Source organism: Aspergillus tanneri (assembly GCF_003426965.1).
Source record: "Aspergillus tanneri strain NIH1004 chromosome Unknown AapTan_6_pilon_pilon_pilon, whole genome shotgun sequence".
In the NCBI taxonomy this organism is placed as follows: domain Eukaryota; kingdom Fungi; phylum Ascomycota; class Eurotiomycetes; order Eurotiales; family Aspergillaceae; genus Aspergillus; species Aspergillus tanneri.
Genome location: NW_022984633.1, coordinates 1,703,193 through 1,725,090, shown reverse-complemented (window position 1 = coordinate 1,725,090; position 21,898 = coordinate 1,703,193). Strand labels below are relative to the sequence as shown.

General features: G+C 48.7%; 5 protein-coding genes and 1 non-coding gene across 6 annotated transcripts; 3 read left to right on the top strand and 3 right to left on the bottom strand.

Annotated features, from left to right (window-relative positions):
* Positions 1–99: 99 nt before the first annotated feature.
* UTP20 (putative HEAT repeat protein (DRIM)) lies at positions 100–8,000 on the top strand (the record flags this gene model as incomplete). The annotated part of the gene is made up of 2 exons (XM_033573200.1): positions 100–1,451; positions 1,511–8,000. The coding sequence occupies 2 exons, from the start codon at positions 100–102 to the stop codon at positions 7,998–8,000; spliced, it is 7,842 nt and encodes a 2,613-aa protein (XP_033423752.1).
* A 379-nt stretch (positions 8,001–8,379) lies between these two features.
* Positions 8,380–8,940, bottom strand: ATNIH1004_008594 (DNL-type zinc finger protein; the record flags this gene model as incomplete). The annotated part of the gene is made up of 1 exon (XM_033573199.1): positions 8,380–8,940. One exon carries the CDS (start codon positions 8,938–8,940, stop codon positions 8,380–8,382), a length of 561 nt encoding a protein of 186 aa, XP_033423751.1.
* A 348-nt stretch (positions 8,941–9,288) lies between these two features.
* On the top strand, positions 9,289–12,043 carry CUL3 (cullin family protein; the record flags this gene model as incomplete). The annotated part of the gene is made up of 4 exons (XM_033573198.1): positions 9,289–9,330; positions 9,480–9,869; positions 9,939–11,812; positions 11,872–12,043. The coding sequence occupies 4 exons, from the start codon at positions 9,289–9,291 to the stop codon at positions 12,041–12,043; spliced, it is 2,478 nt and encodes an 825-aa protein (XP_033423750.1).
* A 435-nt stretch (positions 12,044–12,478) lies between these two features.
* Positions 12,479–13,345, bottom strand: sld5 (putative GINS DNA replication complex subunit Sld5; the record flags this gene model as incomplete). Its single annotated transcript, XM_033573197.1, has 2 exons — positions 12,479–13,099; positions 13,169–13,345. The coding sequence occupies 2 exons, from the start codon at positions 13,343–13,345 to the stop codon at positions 12,479–12,481; spliced, it is 798 nt and encodes a 265-aa protein (XP_033423749.1).
* Positions 13,346–14,477: 1,132 nt separating this feature from the next.
* On the bottom strand, positions 14,478–16,344 carry nimT (putative tyrosine protein phosphatase MIH1; the record flags this gene model as incomplete). Its single annotated transcript, XM_033573196.1, has 4 exons — positions 14,478–15,609; positions 15,683–15,896; positions 15,956–16,017; positions 16,091–16,344. The coding sequence occupies 4 exons, from the start codon at positions 16,342–16,344 to the stop codon at positions 14,478–14,480; spliced, it is 1,662 nt and encodes a 553-aa protein (XP_033423748.1).
* A 1,828-nt stretch (positions 16,345–18,172) lies between these two features.
* On the top strand, positions 18,173–18,269 carry ATNIH1004_008590. Its single transcript has one exon. It is a non-coding gene; the product is annotated as a tRNA-Gly (tRNA).
* Positions 18,270–21,898: the final 3,629 nt, after the last annotated feature.

Sequence of the window (21,898 nt, the reverse complement as noted above, 5' to 3'; positions counted from 1 at the left end):
TTTTTGTTAGACAATATCAGGCCTCGAGCTTCTTCACGGCCTACGATTTGGACGACTATCCAACGGCGCTGCTTTACTGTGTCACCGTCTTGCTTCACGATGGTAGCAGCGTCGTCTGCTTCGCGGACCAAGTCCGTGAAGCGCGTGAAGAAGGGAACAGAGACCACCAAGTCGCATCGATTTGAGCCGTTTTCGCAGCGTGTCGCAAAGCTGAAAATTGACCCCATTCATCGTGTGCGACAGCCGGACTTTGGTGAAGAAGATGACGAGACTTCGTCCTATTTTCGGTCCGCGTTTGAGCACTGGGCTGAGCTGAATTTATCGGAAAATTTCGTGCAGTTTTCCCGCCGAGTCAATCCGTTGTGCGAGAGTCTCGCCCAGATCTTGTACTATGAGGATAAAATAATGGGGCTGTTGGTAGAGTTTATCGAGAAGCGAGACCAGCTGTCCATGGAGCCGTTGCTGAGTCTTCTCGCCCAGTTCGCGAGGGACCTGGGTGTACGGTTCGAGAAGCACTTTGCTACCGCGGTGAGTCTGGTAGCGTCTGTGGCTGCTACTCACCCTCAAGTGGAGGTGGTTGAATGGAGCTTCACATGTCTGGCATGGATTTTCAAGTTTCTTTCGCGTCTTCTCGTTCCGGATTTGAGACAGCTGTTGGGGATCATGACCCCGTACCTGGGAAAAGAACGACAGAAGCCATTTGTCGCCCGATTCGCCGCCGAGTCAATGTCCTTCCTTATTCGAAAGGCAGGCTTGCTATACTACAAAAATAATACGCCTCTTACACGTGCGGTGTCGTTCCTGCTCCATGATTTGCGACAGGCCGAGGCGGAGTCGAAGAACGTGGAAATCTACAAGGAAGGACTCATGACTATGTTTTCTGATGCCATCAAAGGCGTAAAGGGTGGAATCCACTCGAATGGAACCGATATTCTCGGCTGCTTTTTGGACAACCTAGATACAGACGATGATGTGGAGAGCAGTTTGGGCTTGCAAGTCGCCAGCGGGATTTTGATCAACCTCATCCATTGTACAACCGTCGATACATTTGAACCGATACTGGACACAGTCATATCGTATATCGAAAGCAACTGCCAGGGAGCTGGGAAGAACCATGCGAATTCATGTTGTCGCTTAATATTCCTATGTGTTTCAGCCCGTAAAGGATCGCGAGTAAAGAACTGGAAGCCCGTTCTTCAGGCTCTGCTTCTTCTCCTTCAGTCAGTATCCGCGGCGCCTGGTGCGTATACAGAGGCTGTACCCCAGCTCCTTACTGCCGTGGCATATACACTGCAGCTCGCTCCCATGGATGAAATGCTACCATTTATGCGCTCAATCATGGAAACTGTCACTAGTGACCAGCTCTCCAATCACTTCTTATCATTCTGCGCTACATTCTCCGAGTGGGGTGCAGAGAGGTTCCATAGTGTTGTCCTGCCTTATTTTCAAAAGTATACCTCTGCTCTGGCCCCTACCTCCTTGTACTTCATTCTAATGTGTTGGTTTCTAGGTTCGTCAATGTTTCATGGCAGGAGTACGAATATGAGCTTTGCTTGGCCTTGCTTCGTCTGAGCCAAACCGGTTGCATAACATCTGAAGTTTCCAAGCCTGGCTATATCATTTGCCCGGTCACTTGGAAGGATCGGATAAAGGATATGCTGAGCAATAACAAGCCTAGTGTTGCTGATGTGACCCTCCTCAACGCATATTCGCAGCTTCCCAGGGCCATGTCGTTGTCCACTGAGCCTTCTCTTCTATCCGACATGAGTCTGATCTTCCACGATCAGCTAGCTCGTATTCTGAAGAGCAACGATTTGGAATTGTCTCCTGAGACCAAATTTTTCATTGGGCAAGGCTTCAAGTCTTATGTTGAGTTGGCAACACTCCAGGGAGGGGTTGATACTGGGCTTTGGGACCGCATCAGCGTGGTCGCAGCCAAGTACTCACGTCTTGATGTTTTCCTCGAGGCAACACTAGCCTACGTCTCTGCTTGTTCTGAGCGACTTGATCTCCAAAAGCCCTCGCTGGAAGAGCTTGCTGATGTCCTTATTACTAATCTTGCTGGCCCATCCCACCAGCTAAGGCTGTTGTCCTTGAAAATATTGCGAGTCATAGTCGATGCTTCAGGTGACGATTCTTCTCTGATCTCAGTGGCCATTGAAATCGAGGAGAGTCCCTTGACTCTGCAGTCTGCCAGATATCTGGCTATGCAAGTGCGGAAACTTGCGATATCATATCCCCAAGTTGTTTCACGCAGATGGATGCCTCGGCTGATACCCAATTTCTGCTTCGGACTGTTTTCGAAGAAGATGGCTCCCTTGTGGGATGACTCTGCTGCTGCTTTAAAATCAGTCAGCGAGCAACCAGAGGGGGAGATAATTGTCTCGGATTTAGCGATCCAGTGGCTCCAAGAAAAGGGGTCTCTCCTATCAGCGGGGGACTCGGACGGCGATGATAACATGGACACCTATGTGACAGGAGACTTCCAGTGTTATAATGCCGCCAGGGCCGAAAGTCTCTGCGCGAAAAACTTCGAAGACTCTGAGCAACCTGCATCAGCCTTGATGCAGGATTTTGAGAAAATTCATAGCTTCTCTGAAGTCATCCCTGCTTCTCCTCAGACACACGCGTTGCGTGTCCTCAATGCGATACCAAACATAGCAGAAAAGCGATCCCGCCAAGTCGTTCCTTTGTTCCTGTCCTGGGCATTGCACGATGATGAAGATGCTCCCTCTGGCGCTGCTGAGAAGTCAGCAGAGTCTGGCCCGTCCTTTACCTGGGGATTTCATGATCGATTGGCTTTCCTAGGCCTTCTCGGTCAGTTTGTCAATCCCAAAGTTTTGTTCAAAGCGCCCGAGGTTCACGATGCGCTTCTTGGATTACTTTGCCATGGAAATTCTGAAATCCAAAAGTTGGCCCTCAAAGCCCTATTCACTTGGAAGTCTTCTAGCATCTCTCCATACAGGGAGAACCTCCTAAACATTCTAGACGAATCGCGGTTCAAGGATGAACTGTCCGTTTTTGTCCAAGCCGGTGGAGAGGATAGCCTCATCGACGAAGGACATAGGGGAGAGCTTATTCCCGTCCTCCTTCGACTGCTTTATGGTAGGATGATCTCAAAGGCTGGTGCGAGTGCGACCCAGGCAGGGCAATCGGGACGTCGGAAGGCCATTTTAAGAACTCTGGCACAGTTGCCTGATCGAGAGTTCGAATTTTTCATGCGGATATCTTTCGGCCCCCTTGGGGATGTCCACTTGGTTCAAAATGGTGAGATTGACAAGTACGCATTTTCGCGTGAACTTGCTAGCCCCAAGAAGCAGGCTGGTTTGTTAAAGACGATTGAGACTGTCTTTGAAGCTCTTCAAAGCCGGGTAGCGCCTTATGCGTCACAGTCCATGGATGTCGTTCTCTACTGCCTTGTTCTTGCATGTCGTGAGTTAGGAAAAGAGCAAACGGCGGACGCGGTAGAATCACAAGAAGGACGTCTTTTAGCAGTATTGCGCAACATTCGGCACTTGTGTATTAGGTGCCTCGACCTTATATTCTCTATCTCGCCGGACCGAGATTGGGCACCCTATGTCCGTGTTATCTTTGACGAAGTCATTACCCCGAGGCTCGAAAATTTCGCCACGGAGACTGCCCAAGGAGTGTCTGGGCTTCTCAAGTTGTTCCATGTCTGGGCTTCTTCTCCTAGATCTTCGTTCTATCTTGCTCAGTACAACAATACGCTCCTGGATAAAATTGTGGACTGCCTTGGCGTGGAATCCGCCCGCGACGAAGTTAAAATTTTCGTCATGGATGATATTCTGACGCCGCTGATTGAACTTGCCACTGGAAGGGAGCTCGAAGAGAAGGAGAAGATGAGTGATTTTGCTGCTGGTGAAATCCAGTCAGCGGTTCTTGTACCTTATATAGAACATACCCTTTCTCATCTCGGAGCTCTTCTGAAGCGAGGTCCTTCCCGACCTGTGTTGAACTCTGGGGTTCAAACCCTTTCTCTGCTCGCTCCTTGTGTGGAATCGTCTGGAGAAACGTCACGCTTGATCAGTATAACCACTTACCTTCTTCGCCAGCCTCCAGATCGAGTATCACCGAAAACGAAATCTGGCCTTTTACGCAGCTTGGAGCACTTTCTGCCCTTGTACGATCCGCAGGAGGACATAAATCTTTCCCGAGAGGTATTCGAAGCGATCTCTTCTATGTTCGATTACTTCAAGGATGATACGAACCGGGAAGTCTTATCCAGAGTCTTCACGGCCTTTTCAAAGCGCGATTCCGAGCTCACCGAAGTCGCCAATCTTTGCGAAGACCTAAATTCCGTGTCGAGGAAGAAACTGGAGGTGGATTATGAGCGTCGACTGCAAGGGTTTAGAAAAATCAACGAGTGCCTTTGGAACACATTTAACGCCAGGCAGTGGCGGCCCCTACTCTATAACATGCTGTATCATGTCAAAGACGAAGAGGAGCTGGCAATCAGATCGAGTTCCTCCTTTGGGCTGAAACGGTTCATAGAGAGAGCCGCTGCTGAGAGCGATAATGTAGATGAGTTCGAGCTTCTGGTCAAGGATGTTTTGATCCCTGCTTTGCAGAACGGAGTTCGACAAAAGTCAGAGCTTATTCGCTCAGAGTTTGTCTCAGCTCTTGGATACTTCGTTAAGTTGAATCCGAACAGACCCGCTGTGCAAGATATGCATGTTTTGCTTGTTGGAGATGATGAAGAGGCATCCTTCTTCAATAATATCCTCCATATTCAACAGCATCGCCGCCTCCGGGCCCTCCGCCGCCTTGCAAGCGAGGCAGGGAAAGGCAACCTTCAGGCCTCCAATATTAGCACTGTATTCATTCCTCTCAATGAACATTTTGTGTTTGATGAGGAGGCAGACGAGGGCGCCCACAATCTAATAGCAGAAGCCGTGGCAACAATCGGTGTTCTGGCTGAATCGCTGGATTGGAGCCAATTCAGGGCCATTTTCCGCAGGTATCGTGGCTACATGCATAGCAAGTCTGATATGGAGAAGAACATTTTAAGGCTCTTGGGAAGAATGTCCGACGCTTTGACGACTGCCATGAGCCAGAAAGGCATATCGCAAGAAGCAACTGGGGGTGAAACGGACGGTGTCGAGAGTACGACATCTTCGAAATGTACTCTTGCTCAGTCATTACCGTCTGCGACCAAGGTTGCAACGGAATTGACCACAAACTTCATACCTTTCCTGACTGACTTCATTCACCACAAAGATGAAGCGCAGATGAGTCTGCGTTTACCAGCGGCGGTGACCACCATCAAATTGCTGAAGCTTCTGCCAGAGGCAGATATGGCTACCCGCCTACCCCCGGTTCTATTGGATGTCTGCAGCACCCTCAAGAGTAAAGCACAAGATTCCCGAGACACAGCGAGGAAAACAATCAACGAAATCGCTCTCCTCCTGGGCCCTATTTACTTCGCATATATCCTCAAAGAACTTAAGAGTACACTGACGAAAGGCTACCAACGCCACGTTCTCTCGTTCACCGTTCATTCCATGCTCGTGGTGACGACAGATGAATTTAAACAAGGTGACTTGGATTACTGTTTGGGAGATCTCAGTGGTGTTGTGATGGATGATATTTTTGGTACCGTAGGTCAGGAAAAGGATGCAGAAGAATATGTGAGCAAGATGAAGGAGGTCAAGAGCAGCAAGAGTTATGACTCCATGGAGCTCCTTGCAAAGAATGCCTCTGTTCAGAACCTGGCCCGCATGATTCGACCTCTACAGTCACTTCTCCGGGAAAGGCTGAACTCTAACATTGTCAGAAAGGTCGACGAGCTTTTACGCAGAATTGGAGTGGGTCTTTTAAGGAATCCCGGGGCCGAAAGCCGCGACCTTCTGGTCTTCTGCTATGAAGTTATTAAGGAGTCGTATCGCGAACCAGTGCACAGTGAGAAGCAACGGGAGGTATCTGTTGCAGAAGAGCGATTCCTAGTGAAATTCCGGAAAAGGGACGAGAAACGCGGTTCTACTTCTTCGTATACCTACAAGTTGACTCGATTTGCTTTGGATGTTCTGCGCTCAGTACTCAATAAATTTGACACCCTCCTCACACCGGCTAATCTGGCAGGGTTCATTCCGGTCATTGGTGATGCATTAGTACAGGCACATGAAGAAGTGAAGGTTTCGGCTCTTCGACTATTGTCGACAATGATCAAACTGCCTCTAGCCGACCTCGACAACAACTCTCATGTTTATCTCACTGAAGCTGTGAAAGTAATCAAGGAGGCTCCAAGCACGAATACGGAAGCTGCCCAGGCATCCCTGAAGCTGATTGCAGCCATGTTACGAGAAAGAAAGAGCACTAACCTCAGGGATGGCCACCTTGCCTATCTCCTACAACGTCTCACGGCCGACATAGAGGAGCCAGATCGACAAGGTGTGACGTTCAATTTTATCCGAGCCGTCATGTCTCGCAAGTTTGTGGTGCCCGAGATGTACGAGTTGGTAGACCATATTGCCACCATGATGGTCACAAACCAGACTCGCTCTGCGCGTGATCTGGCACGAGGTGTTTACATCCATTTCCTCGTCGAGTTCCCCCAGGCTAAAAGCCGGTGGACGAAGCAACTCAGTTTCTTGGCCAAGAACCTCGAATACAAACATCCGGAAGGTCGTCAGTCAGTTATGGAAGCGATCAACTTGCTGTTGTCAAAGACGGGGCACGAGCTAGCTCAAGACATTGTTGGCACTTTCTTCTTGCCGGTTGTCATTGTTATGGCGAATGATGACACGCCCGAGTGTCGCGAAATGGCAGGTGTCTTACTGGGACAATTCTACACTAGGGCAGACAGAGAACAAATGAAGACCATTCTCACGCCCCTGCGGTCGTGGCTCGAGCAAACGGACAACATGCTCTTGAGCAGCGCTGGACTGCAGGCTATGAGAATATACTTTGAGGCGGAAGAGACAGAGAAGGAAAAAGAAGCCCGCTTCATCACGGAGATTCTGCCATCCGTTATGCAACCCGTCCTTGAGGATGACGACTCTGAAAATTGGCAGACACTTTATTTCGCGCTACAACTTTTTGCCAAGCTCAGCAAGGCCGTGCCTTCGATTGCGCTGAGCAAACAGTGTACTACGATCTGGGCGGCCATCCGCGAGTGTCTTTTCTATCCCCATGCTTGGGTCAAGACTTGTGCCGCAAATCTTGTTGGCACCTGGCTTGCGGATCTCGCCAAATCAAATGCAGAAAATAGCTACAGTGCTCTTCCCCTGGCTGGTGCTACTGGGTTGATGCTTGAGAAAGATGCAATGATACATCTGATCCGGGCCAGTTTACGTTGTCTTCGTACTCCCGCCGTCAGCGAGGAGCTTGCCATGCAAAGCGTGCGCAACATTATATTCCTCGCCCGGTGCTGTGCCCAGAACGGACTTGTGCTGTCCAAATCAGGGGGCAAGGAAGCCGAATCAGATGCCAGCGATAGTGACGATGATGCCGATGAAGAAGAGAAGGCAAAGGGAGAACAGCCCGTTCTCCACTACATCTTCGTCCAGGTGTCGTCCATACTGCGCCGGGAAATCATTTCCACTCGGCAGGAATGTCTGATCCCCAAGACTGTCTCCATTGGGCTTTTGGCTGCACTCTGCCGGCATCTTGACTCAGATCAGATCCGTCAATCTCTGTCAGTAATACTGGTGCCTCTTCAGCATATGACTGATTCCTCAATCCCAGCACCTCGTTCATCCGACGAGGGCTTCCGCAATTCGTACAAGGCGCTTGTGTCCAACTGTCACGAGGTTCTTGACCTCATCCAGAAGAAGCTGGGAACCACAGAATATGTGAATCAAATGTCCCATGTGCAAGAGTTGATCAAGGAGCGACGCGAGGGACGACGAGTCAAGAGACGCATCGAAGCCGTGACTGAGCCCGAGAGATATGAACGCGAGAAGAAGCGGAGGAACGATCGCAAGCGTGACAAGAGAAAGGAGAAGGGAATGGAGCATCGAGCGCGAAGAAGGGGCTGGTAAGAGCTCCCCCGAGTTCAATTGATTGCATTTGGCGACCTGTTTGATTTTGAATCTATAAAAAAAAGTCCGGAGTTTGGAGATCAGGAATAAAGTTAGCATTTATAGTACAGAGAATACAGCTACATATTTCCTTCTATTTTCCTCCTGCTTTTCTCTTCTATTCAAAAGTATATAAAAGATGTCATCGGAGCAGAGTGTAGATAATGTCGCCAAGGTATCTATGATAAAACCAACCTAATAACGCCATCGTTTAAGTTCATGGTAATCACCATTTTGCTTCCTAAATGAAAATACCAGTGGTAGAAAAAACTAGCCTTCTCGTGAAAATATCCACCATTGCGCTTCAGCAAACATTGATAACGAGGCCACAACGACTGTGTTAATCTGATTTGGCCTCATCACCAGTCTTCTTGTACGCCGTACCATCATCCCAGAACTCCATATCTCCATCTACGTAGCCCCGGGTCACTTTATCACCCTGTTTGGCCAGGATATCCTCCAACTTCTTCTTCTCATCGAAGAAAATATTGAGATGATCACTGATGACATGCCGGTTCAAGCAGGACGGACAACGGATCAGGACCGTACCACGATGATACCCGTGCTTGGACATTCGATGAGAAGAGCGATGGCCACAGGGCTTGCAGGTGAAAGTGATCTGGTATGCCGGTTCTTCTTGCCGGCGCTTTCTGTTCTGCTCCTCGAGCTCCGCATCCGTGGCATCATCTGAGGTGCGATCTGTGAGAGGAGATTTGGCATAACGGATGGTAGATGTAGACAGAGACACTCCTCGTGGGATCCAGGAGGATGCCAGCGATGGTCGGCGAGAACGGTGGGCCAACTGGGAGAAGGATCGTGAAGCGGGGTGAGAGATGGCCATGCGAGGGAGAGAGTACTGGAGGGCGTGAAGGCCCTGGAACAGCGACATGGAGGAACGCATTTTGGAGATATTAATTAATTAAATAAAGGATGACCGTAGTTGTTCATGGATGATCGAAAAGTGACGATGACGGAGTTTGGTCGGAGATGCGCCGGATTTACATTGTTCCAGCTCGCTGGCCTCCGCGGCATCAATGGAAGCTTCATCCCCTCCCCATGTTGTTGGGCATGTCTCAAATACGAAGAGTTGCTGCTCTCGCTGGTACCCCCTGATAGGAGATCTCCACAATACTGTGAATGACTGAATTCTATCTCTGCCGGCGCTGTTTATAGGCCCTAGTCGTCGATTTACCCCCAACACTCTCTCTCTGTGTGCAGGTGGATGGCACGCCACCGCTGATTTTACAAGATGGCTATGAGAGCAAGGCAAAAGATTCGTGCCCCCCGGAGGGTATGTTTCTTTCCTTTTTTTTATACTTCATTGTTGGGCCCATTGATTCTCACAAGAGGGTTTCCCTGACAAGCCCCCATGCAACACCTCGTGAATCTGAATCACATTGGTTCAGAAAGCTTATATGTGAGCTAACTAGATATTCATAGGGTTTAACCTCCAATAAAGCAGATGAATTTGAATCGTACTGGAATGACCTGTCAGGGTCTTTGAAAAAGATCCACACCAAAAACGCCTCCACTATTTCGTTCGAACAACTATACCGGAATAGCTACAACATCGTACTGATGATGCGCGGGAACGATCTGTACGATCGAGTGAAACAGCTAGAACAGGAGTGGCTGAATACCGAGGTTCAGAATCGAGTGACAGAGGCGATTACTTCTCCTAGTCTGCTGCTAGCGAAGGAGGTTACCAATGTGCAAGATCAAGCGAATGAGAGAAGAGAGGCAGGAGAAAAGTTCTTGAAGGTCCTAAGGGAGGTGTGGGAAGATCATCAGCTATGTATGAGCATGATCACAGACGTTCTCATGTATATGGTATGTCCAGACGCACAACTCCACGTTGTCCAGGATTCATGTGGGCTGACGGTTTGGGGTTTGTTGTAGGATCGGGTAGTCTCGACAGACACTAAAAAGCCGTCGATCTATGTTGCAGCCATGGCCTTGTTTCGCGACTCTGTATTACGAGCGTCTATCCCTGATGGAGAGGCAACAGTTGTTAGTGTTCTAGAGTCCACGGTGCTCTTCATGATCGACATGGAACGATCGGGGCATATTATCGACCGGACTTTGATTCGGCATTGCATTTACATGCTCGAGGGTCTTTACGAAACTATAACGGAGGAGGAGTCATCAAAGCTTTACTTGACTATATTTGAGCCGGTTTTCCTGGAAACAAGTAAAGTTTTCTATCGGGCAGAGGGGAAACGGCTGTTGGAGATGGCAGACGCTGCTACATTCTGTAAGGTAGCTTCTGAGCGCATAGCAGAAGAACGAGAGCGTTGTCTCTACACTCTGTCGCCCCTCTCCGAGTCGAAAATCAAAGACGTGTTGGATAATGAGTTGATTCGCAACAATATTGCCGATGTTGTCAATCTTGAAGGCACTGGCGTCAAGAACATGATCGATGCCGATCGCTTGGATGTTCTGCGGAGTATATATGTGCTCAGTGCGCGGGTTGACAGCAGAAAGACCCCTTTGACCGCGGCAGTTCAGAAGCGCATAGTCGAGCTAGGTCGAGAGATTAATGCGTCGACAGTTGTGCTCGCCCAAGCGCCTCCGCCAAAGCCAGTAGAGAAGAGCGCCGATGGTGGAAAGAAGCCGGCAGAGAAAGAGAAGGAAAAGCCGGCGAACCAACAGACCACGTCTGCTATCAAATGGGTAGATGACACTTTAGGGCTCAAGAGGAAGTTTGACAATATCTGGCAGGAGTCGTTCCAATCCGACCAGACCATGCAGAGTGCCATCACAACTAGCTTTTCAGAGTTCATCAACTCAAACAGTCGCAGCTCCGAATACCTATCGCTTTTCTTCGATGAAAACCTGAAAAAGGGCATCAAGGGTAAAACAGAAAGCGAGGTAGACTCCCTCTTGGAGAATGGCATTACGCTCTTGCGTTATGTGAAGGATAAAGATCTCTTTGAGGCTTACTACAAGAAGCACCTTTCCCGACGTCTTCTAATGAAGCGTGCAGTTAGCATGGATGCAGAGCGACAGATGATCTCGAAGATGAAGATGGAGGTGGGAAATCAGTTCACGCAACGTCTAGAGTCCATGTTCAAGGATATGGCCATCTCTGAGGACCTGACCGCCAGTTTCAAGGAGCATATTCGGCGGATAGACCACGGTGATCGCAAGCCAATCGATCTGGAAGTCAATGTTCTTACCAGCACCATGTGGCCTATGGAGGTCATGTCAGCAGCTAAGGGCGAGGACGTCCAGCTTCCATGCATCCTCCCGAAAGAGGTGGAAAGCATCAAGCAGAGCTTTGAGAAGTTTTACCTGGGCAAGCACAGTGGTCGCAAACTCTCCTGGCAACCCAGCATGGGATCGGTCGACATCCGGGCAACGTTCCGTAGATCCAATGGCAAGACTCAACGCCATGAACTCAATGTTTCCACATACGCCATGGTCATCCTGATGCTTTTTAACGATTTGCCGGACGGCAAATCTCTTAGCTATGTGGAGATCCAAGCCCAGACAGGCATTCCCGAGCACGATCTAGTGCGAAATCTCCAGTCACTCGCTGTGGCACCCAAAACCCGTGTCCTGAGAAAGGAACCGATGAGCAAGGATGTGAAACCCACTGATGCATTCTTCTTTAACGACGACTTCCACAGCCCGTATATGAAAGTCCGCATTGGCGTTGTCAGCGGCACTGCCAACAGGGTCGAGAATCAGGATCAGAGGAAGGATACCGAAAAGCGTATGGCCGATGAGCGTGGTGCCAGCATTGAAGCTGCGATCGTGCGAATCATGAAGTAAGTCATGAACCCTGCCTGTATGTTCTCCGATTATAGAAAAGCTAACTCCCACTTAGACAACGCAAGACGCTGGCGCACTCGAAACTCGTGAGCGAAGTGCTTAGCCAATTGTCATCACGATTTGTCCCCGATGTGAACATGATCAAGCGACGTATTGAAAGCCTGATTGACCGGGAATACTTGGACCGGGTGGGGGAAGAGCCGCCGACCTACGGCTACGTCGCATAGAAGTACCTGCATCGTGTTTCCTGGCTGGGTTGGTCACCCTTCATTTTTCTTTTTCTTTCTTTTTTCGCGTGTTTTAGGATGGGGGCATCTTGGGCTTAGCGGTGAAGGGCGCAAAGGGATTTATTCTTGTTCATTTACATAGATTTTGATCTGGTGATTTGTTCACTTTTTCCTTCAGCCTTAGGATGTTTCTTCTCTGATGACAGATTATGATATTTCTTTCCTGGATGGTTGATCCTCATGTTGGACAAACTTGGATTAAAAATCAAGGAATCTAATGTACCAACTGATGAGATTCTGTTTAAAATGAAAAATACCAGAAGACACATAAGACCCAGCGCCAAAAAATGCTATGATATATTCTATAACACGCAGAAGACACCGGCCAACCCAACCCATATCTCAAAACGCAAAAGAAAAAGAGAGAAAAAAGGATTATAGAATCTCCACCTCCCCCTCTTCCCAAGCCTCTTTAATCCCCTCCCACCTAACCGCCCAAACATCACCCATTCTCATGGTTGTTCCGAACTCCTCCTCCTCGATCCCATCCCCAGGCGGCACCACGACTCTAACCTCCTCAACCAAACACCTAACAAATACGACCTCCTTCACCTCCGGGCCCTGCACCATACTTGTCCCGCCGGCATTATCATCCAACCGTCTCAACTGCGGTGGGAACGAACCCAGGAACGACGCACCGTAATGCCCCGCCAGCAGGGACTGGTGCGCATGGAGGAACGCGACCTCCTGCGGAGAGAGCGGCGAGGGATCGCTCAGGTTGCTCACGTCGGGGATGGAGTCTTCGGGTTGTTGCTGAGAGGGCTGCTGCGAGCGCGAGGATGGAGTAGGGACCGGATTGGCGATGCGGAGGAGATAATGCATGCTGTGTTTTGTGAGTTTGGAGAGTCGTTGGCGTAGAATACTCCGGATTATGTATTGGGTGCGCGATAGGTCTGTTTGCAGGATGGATAGTTTCAGGTTCAGAGTTGGGTTGTGAGCGGTTGTGGATGTGGATGAGGGGTCTGAGGAGGCGGCGAGGTCTTCGATTGTTTCAATCTATTACAGTTAATATGGATCACCATATACATACAATGTATATGTACAGGGTGTGTGAGGGCTACGCACTTGCTTCTTTACGCGCTCCATCATGCGGTTCATCAGTGGTCCAGGCCATGGGAGGAGCTCCGACACGCCGCGTTCCGCGACCCAGAAGCGCACCAGGAGTTGGTGGTCAAGAGCAATGGACTCCGGGGTGGAGACGTCATCGCGGTCGACGGAGGCGAGAATATCATCGATGTCCATGACCGTGCGGGGCGCGCATTTAGGAGGACAGGCGCAGTAGGAGGACGGAAAGATTGGAATGCTTTCTAGAAACGTGGTGGAAAAGCGGAGAAGCTGCTTCTCTGCCTCAGGCTGACGAGGCACATTATGTCTACATCCATACACACACAATCCATACGTACAACAGAACAACTACAGCTGGAATCATGTTCAAAACTTCATTTCGTTTCGTTTCGTTTCCAACAAAGGAAAAGTAGTATCTTTTAGACCGTTTATTCCCCCCCCCCCCCGGCTCTCCCATTATGTCAGTGACGTGGCACAGACTATGCAGGTTGGTAGATGTATGTACAGCAGCACGGTTCATTCCTGGCAGTTTTGTTTTCTGTTCCTGGAAATCTGCTTCAAAAAGCAGCCTCCGCGCATCTCAAATTATCGTCTGAATGACGAGCCGTACATCGATATGTACTGTGTACGGCGAGAAATGTGGCTCACTCCCCCGGGAAGTATACAACATGACAAGGGGAGTATAGATTAAAGACAGTAATGGGGAATAAAAAAAAATCAGAGCGTCAAGAACAAGAGATGCCAGATGGCGTGGTATCATGAGTGGTCAAACTGAACGTTGAACTCGAAAAGGAGTGATCGGGGGGAAAAAGGCATAGGAAAAATCCGTCAACACATAGGAAAGGCTTCAAGGAGTGATCGAGTAGTAAAGAAAGTTCGAAAGTGGCCGCAAAGGAAATTTGGAGAAATCGGCCTGCTGACAATGAAATCCTCAATTCAGGAACAATCCCGGCGAAAAATTATATCGCGTCATCAAGTGAAATGGCTCTATCAGTCGAAGAGGCAGAAGCTGACGAAAAAAAAGAAACAAAAAAGTCAAGCGAATGTATGAGACTCGAAGTAGTGGACGAATTCCTGGCCTTCCACCAAGCATATTCAAGTTCCTCGTGAGCAAAACAGGCTACACCAAGAGCGCCATAAATTCAATCGATCCGGCTTCCAATTCACCGGTAGAAATCCATGTAGGTCGATGGATATCGCGAAGCAAGACTAATAACAAAAAGAAACTAAATCCGCTAAGGTCGATGCAGCTGCTTGCAACGCTTCAGTAACATCATATCATCAAGCCGTCGTCGTAGGTATGCAGAAATCAATACGACAGCATACGACGACCAGAATATCGGCCAGAGCCAGGACTTTCTGCGAATGGAGACCCCAAGAGTCTGGTGCGATCACCGACACTACTTCGACACCTTCCAGTAGGGCTGTCCTCCATATCAGGGGAGTTTTGGCCGAAAGCAAAAGTTTGGGCACGGTTGAGCTTAGATCTCTGCTTGACCTTCCCAAGGCCACGCTCGCAGGCATACTCGTACTCTTTGGCGCTCATTTCCACATAGTTCTGGGGATAGCACAGTGACCGGTGGTCGGCAAAGAATGCACTATAACCCCCCTCCAAAATGTACAGGTCCGGGTATGTGAGTTGTGGGTAATGGTCAACGTTGTACGCTCGGTCCCGATGACGAATATACTTGGCCATGATAGGCGCCCTGTGAGCGGAATACTCGCAGTGCAACACCAATGCAGTCCTCGGCGTCGGACTGGTGAAAAGTCTCGTGGCCAAGCTCTCTTTGTCATTGTAATTCACAGCTCCTGTAATGTGGCCTCCCTCATACTCGTACTCAAAGCGACAATCAATTATCAAAACGTTGTCGAATTGGTCGTTGAATTTTCCATCCATGAGCTCCAAAAGAATTGTCTTGTCAATACGGGGCAACGAGTCTCCCTGATCCTCAGGAATAAAGTGAGGCAGGTGTAGACTCGGGGTAGCTTCGATGTCGCAGATCGACTGAAGTGGTGCATTTGATGTAAAACAAGCCTCCTTTTCGACAATTACATCCTCCGGGTGCTCGTACATACTCAACGAACGTCTGCACTGTTTACGAGGGCGCATTAACGGGTTTGAATGTTTGCGAATGGACGCCGCTGAAGGCGAGCCATTTCCACGGACATGACTCCCATTGCCAGTACCAAGGGGCGCTCGCAGCCGCGGATTCGCCAAACCGCTTGATGAATGATTCCGGAATAATGGTCGTTCACGCTGTGGTGATTCTCCAAACATATCCTCCAGCGATGCGGACGTGCTCAGCGAGGTCTTGCCACCTTTGGTCTGGAATCGAAACGGCGGTGCTTGACTTTCTGGGGCAGGCTTCGCCATTCCAAACTGAAAGGACTGGGCTTTACTTTTGGCCAGGCTAGGCCGCAGGAATGTCGGACGCCGTCTCCTATTAAATAAATTTGTGGTTAGATGCCTCAGTTCACACATTCACATCTGTATTTTCAGGTATCTTCTCTTACTCTGGCTGGGTGTCCTTTAACGGGACCGAGGGCGATGCCTCCAATGGGCTAGGCATAGGCGAGTCCACTGACGACTCCTCTGTGCAAGATGTGATGATCTCAATTGTTTTTGCGATGCTGAACGGCGGCTTATGTGGTAAAGGAGACATTTCCATGATATCCATAGCGGGGGCTGGCGAGGAGGACGGAAGAGGAGGGGTCGTCATCGTTTCTTCTGCTTATAAGGTAAGTGCCACATGTCATTCCATGGTCGAGAATAATGAGACCACTTACCATGGCCATGGCCAAAGAGATTGGAAGAGAACAAAGACCGTCGTGGCGTAGCCAATTGCGGACTAAACGAGGTCAGTAGAGTCCTTTGATCGCGAACCGTAAATCACATGAAGAACAAAACAGTACGTCACTAACCTTTGATCGATGTGAAAATTTTGCGAAAGATCTGCGGCTAGACTCGCCGTCGGCGAGGAACCACGGACCGGCTTCACGTTAAGATAGTCGCTATGGGACTTCTTCATGGACAGTTCTTTGAAATTAAAATTGGGGGGTTTCAGCCCGGACCGGGGACCCAAAGACGAGTATGCCGTCGAAACATCCGAGCGAAAACAGTGTCCGAAGAGAACTGACGGAGGCTGCATAGCAGCCAACGGTGACGAATGTTCCATTCTTTTCCAGTATCCAATTTTGCCTCCCTTTTTGGAGCGGTGTTTTGTTGTTTTCTTTAATTTTTTTTTTGGCCCTTTCTGCCTTCCTTTCTGCCTTCTCTCCTACTTCTTGGACTTCACTATTGTCGTGAGGGGAAGAGTGCAACAACGAAGCAACGCCAGACAGTCGTACTGTTAACTATCTACCTGGCATATACTACAACGGCAGAAGAATATCTGTCGTCACGATGTCTATGCAGCCCTTGTGAATCTTTTCCTGGTGGTGATGTTGAATCCCGACTTCGCTGATTGTTGAAGAGTGGCTTCCAAAGACCCCGCAACTACCAGCATGTAGTGGCACTTCCTGGGTGTTCGAATCCACCAGGCTAGAGCGACATGGCTGATTGATAAATGTCGATCAAGGGCTAGAATTGAAACACGGTACGGGGAGAAAGGGCCCAAGGTGGGAGAAGGAAGAGGAGGGGCTAAAAGGACATTAAAGTCTTGGTTAGCAACTCATAAGAATCGGTGGCAAAACGGCAATGGCAGCACAGCAGCAGCAGCATAGTGGTACGCTAATGCATTGGGGGAAAGTTACCGAAGAAGAGGGTGTGAAGAAGTCTGGACACGGGATTGAGTCTGAGGATAGTGCCGTAGGTAAAGCATGGGAATGAGACGAGAGGAAGGCCTTAATAGGGAAATTCGAAGATGTTAAGAAGGCCTAAGAACAAAGACAGGGAGAGAAAGAAAAGTAGGGGGAGAGAAAGAGGAAAAAAAAAAAAGGCTTAGGGAAAAAGGTGAAGCTGAAGGGATGGCTTTGTTGCAATGGCAACGCAAAAAGTGGGGATGCGATCTCCAGATACTCAAGAAAGAGCTTAAGCGACGATGAGTTAAGCCGTGTCAGAATCCCAGCATCGAACTGGTCCTCCAGAGAGCTTTTCCATTGGTTCTCGAAGCGCCCGCTGTGAATAGTTGGATGTGTGGTCTATTGAATTACTGGTTCTATCTGTATAGCAGAGCTCCGATTTGATTTCGAACTACTATACCACTACTACTAGTTACTAGAAGGTAGGAATGACGGAATGAAACTCCGTGAGATGTCTGTATAGTGCATGGCTGTATGTATGTATGTATGTATGGACATACAGTCTGTACGGTACGGAGGGAATGGACGTCTGTATGGTGATGTACTATGTAGGTACAGTCTTTGCCTTCGAAAAGCAGGTACTGAGGTAGGTACTACGCAGGTACCTACCATCTATGCTTATCCAGCAGACAGGGACGGGTACGGAGTACACTAAGGTACAGATAGTACAGATACCGAGGGTTCTTGCGTATGATACGTACAATGGAGGTACCAGGTACCACTGCACAGTCGAAGAGCCACTCTCTAGGGCTTCTGGGCCTTTTCTTCTCTTCTTCCCCCTCGTTGCCGGGACTCCCTTGCCGCCATAGCCAACGCTAACCGCTGCTCAGCAACCCCCCGCCTATCAGCGTCCTTACTGCCTCGTCCGCTTTGGTTCTACCAATCTGGGCTGGCTGGCTGAGGCATGGATCGTGCCCTGTCTCATGGGGCTAAGGTACCAAAGGATCGGCTCTATTCTTTTCCTTTTTCTTCCTTCCTTTGATTCTTTTTGGTTTCGTTACCTATTCCACGTATACCGAGTTACATACATACATACCAGACTTCCTCTGTCGCTCGAAGCCCATCCCCTTCCATTTTAGTGCTCTCGTCGCCGCTTTTTGATCACTGATTAAAATTGACTCTCTCGCTGAGCAATATTACCTGACTATCACCTGAACACTCAGTGAGCTTACGGCACCAAAAGACGTACTCCTTTGTGTGAGAGCATCAGTGGTGTAGTGGTAACATACAACTCTTCCAGAATAGGCAATTGTCTGTTGAGCGACAAGTTGTGCCAGGGGTTCGATTCCCTTCTGACGCATTATTTTTTCGTCTGATTATTTTGGGAATAACCTACTATTCCTTTAAGTTTGAAGTTCTATTTCATTCCCTAATACTAGTAAGTAGGTCGTCCTCGCAAGCCTATCAATTTCTCCATAAAAATGTAGTGAGTATACTAATCATTCTATGTAGGTTAACTTCCAGATCCCTCGTAAAAGCGGCGGCAGCTTAGATAGGAAAGCCCCACCTGGCAGAGATTATCCGGTAAGTATCGTCCATACAAGGACACTTTTTGTACTCCGTACGACATACATTCCCTTTTGACAGGTTTCACCTTTGGACGATGAAAACCGTTTGACAAGGTTCGAACCAAGAAGGAGTCCTTTGTTTGACTGGAAGGTCATTTAAGCTCAAGTTGCCAGAATTATTCCTTTCATTACCCTAGGGTATATCCCTACACTCTTTATCAAGCCTCCTGACATATGCTAGGCGAGACCCTCCACCTTTTTAAATAAAAAGAAAAAAAAAAAGAAAAAAAAAAGAAAAAAAACTATGCTTAAATTTATTCTTTTCTTTCTTTTTTGAGACTATGTATGGGTCGTGAATGGCCTGGCCACTGGTTGCTTGAAAAAAAGACACCCAATGACCAGGGGTAATATAAAATTTTCTATTCGTGGCCGGCGCTTTCTCTCCCTTTTTTTTTTTTTTTTGGCTCCATAAAATTATACATCATTCAAATTATCCAAATGAGATATCGAGCCTAATAAAAACTCCACTTGGACTCCACTTAGTCAGGAAAAAGAGCTTATCCGGTATCTCTCAAGAACGAGTATCAAGAACAAGTACAAAGTCTCGCAAGAGAAACCAGCCATTCATGAAGTTGTGGTATGGGTACTCCTACATATCTAAACCGTGTAATGTTGGGGATAAAATCTCCGAATCCAATCAATGCCCTACCAACTCTGTCAATCCCGGGTCCATAAGTGGTAGGTATGTGGGTGAACATGCGGAGATTCACTCCATCACTTCTACATTAAGAACCCTGGGTAATTGGGAATTGGGAAGAACCGCGGGCTATTGAATTGGGTAATGTGGACGAGTGACCTTCAGAAATTGAGATGAATTGTGGAGCATACCAAGGCACCGATAGCTTGCGTGCTTAGAGATATGCTTTGTACAGAGTATGCATAATAAAGAAAAAGGAAAAAGAGACTTGTGATAAGGTTGCAAATTTAGAGTCAACCTATCGAAGGGTTACACAACCCTGTCTAACGTGACAAAACTGATCAGATGGCGTTGCAAGCATTTTGCAGACAGCCTCAACAATGATCACCACTACCGTTCGAGTAAGTATAGTTCCCAGAGCTCTCCACAAGTTTTCTGTCCATCGAACCTGTGACCGATATAGGCCGCATACTGCCCGACATTCTTCTCGCACAGTAAGAGTAGTTTAAGTAACCTTCAAGTTCACCCACGCAATTTTTCTTGCCCTTACTTAACCCCGACTATTAAGTGCTTCAGCATTTTTGCTGATCTTGGCCAAGGGCATTCATCCCTTCGCTTTATTTTTGAAGGTTCCAACTATCTTTTCTACAACCTAACTAGATAGTTAATTAAATCGTCTTACAAATCGCCCATATTGACTTATTCCGAAGACCAGAAACTAATTACGCTGTAATACCATATACCTACTCTCCTCGGCATGATTATTTGTGGGGATCACAGCAGCTCCCATTAGTATTAATACACCCGAAAAGCTGACCATGTCACGACGAGGGGCCAATTTCTGTCTATTTGCGGTCCTGGGCTCTCAATCACTATCACATTCCCCTCTCGTCCCCGTCACTATGGATCGGTGTCATTGAGCGTGCATTATCATCTTCTCGAGAACTATGGAGTCGACGTTCGAGCCAGCCCACATGTGCGTCTCGATGGGTGAAAATAGCTTCATACTCCGCCTCTGGCGAAGTGAACCGACGGTGGCGATCGCCAGGCTTGCATGATCTGGCTGCTAAGTGCAGACCCCAGCTGAAGCCCCCTCAGTTTGAAACACCGGTGGACTCTTAAGGGAGGTAGCGGAGCTACGGAGGATCCCCTACGAGACATAACATCGGGTTATTTTCTGACGGTCGTCCGAGTTTTGCGGCTCATGGGCTTGTTTCAGGCGGCCGCATGGCAGAAGGAACTAAAAAATTGTGACAACCCCATCCATGGTGGGTGGCCTTGGAGCACAGTGATCAGCTCTGATGCTACCTGCTATTCGATGACTGTACTCCGTACGCGCCGGCCGAGAGGGTATCGTCGCATCTCGGACCCTCCGTTCTCGGGTGGAGACCGTAAATAGAAGTTTGGTGGCTGGATTGTGCCAGGATTGTGATCCATCACCTGCGGTGACATTGCCATGTGCTCGGGAGTCCCTCAGACTCCGACATCATTAGGTCCGTGTTAGGTAAGTCGATACCTAGTTCTTGATAGGTAATAGCGAGTAACAGAATCATCCTGCTCTCTTGCAAGCCTATTATCGATCGAAGCTATGTATGACTTTGGTCCTTGCGTCGCGCCAGTTACTCTCGGCCACCGACGGACGGAAATAACACCGTCCGATACCTGAAGGTTCATTTCCAGGCCAGTATTGTATCAGCCTGCCTTGGCCCCAAGACGTAGGTGCGGGGTTGCTGCCGAGAGCCGTCCCTTAATTGGGCGGTTTGGGAAGCTTTAGCGCTCGTGCTGCTGAGCCTGAGTGTCTGCAACTTTATTTACCAAGTCGAATACGTATGCTCTTGTTACTAAATATTGCTGGACCGCTTCCAAGTGGGATGGGTGATGTCACACTGAGGGGAATCCTGGTCACCTTTCCAGTTTGCCCCGTATGTGACGAATGTGCAGCTGGATGTAGGTATGCGTTGGCCTTGTATACTTTTATCTCTATGTAGATATTTGCTTACTTCCATACTCTAAACACTTGCTAGTCACGTCCCATGGAAAACGTAAACAAACAGTGGACTTGAACCGTGGTACTGAACCGTGTGGTGGTGCCGAGACCCAGAAACGCGACTGTGGTGCGCAGTCCCGTGACCTTCTATGAGATCATCTTCGGCCCATCCAGCATCACGGTTGCCTTGCTTTTCCTTACTCCGATTGAGTCTACAATGATCGTGACTTGCGTACCTAGGGAGCCCTAGCAATTCGATACCTATCTGGAGTGCAGATACAAACACAAAGACAGATTACCCCTCGATCACACCATCTCAGTGACCCCTTCCGGCTTACGCAGTAGTACCCTCACCCGTTCTACTACTGATACTACATAAGCTCGGGAAGGAGATCGACAAAACTATTAATATTGATTCTGATCTCAAATCTCCTAACAGATTCTTGGCGTCCTGTTCTCCGGCCGCCCATGTGCGATGTTCCAAACTATGACCAATTCTGGCGCCACTATTTGCTACAGAACCTTACCATTTTCCTCCTAGGCCGATGGGGTATATGCCTCCTAGGCTCCTGCTACCTTCCACTTGGAGAGTAGTCAATCCAGGGTGGCGGATTCTTATTACTTCCTTGCACGAGGATTTCTCCGAGATCGCAGGAACTTGCCCGATTGCCCTACAGATAGTCGACAAGGGTTTCTAAGGAGTATTGTTGGGTGACGGCGAATTGCTGGAACCAGTA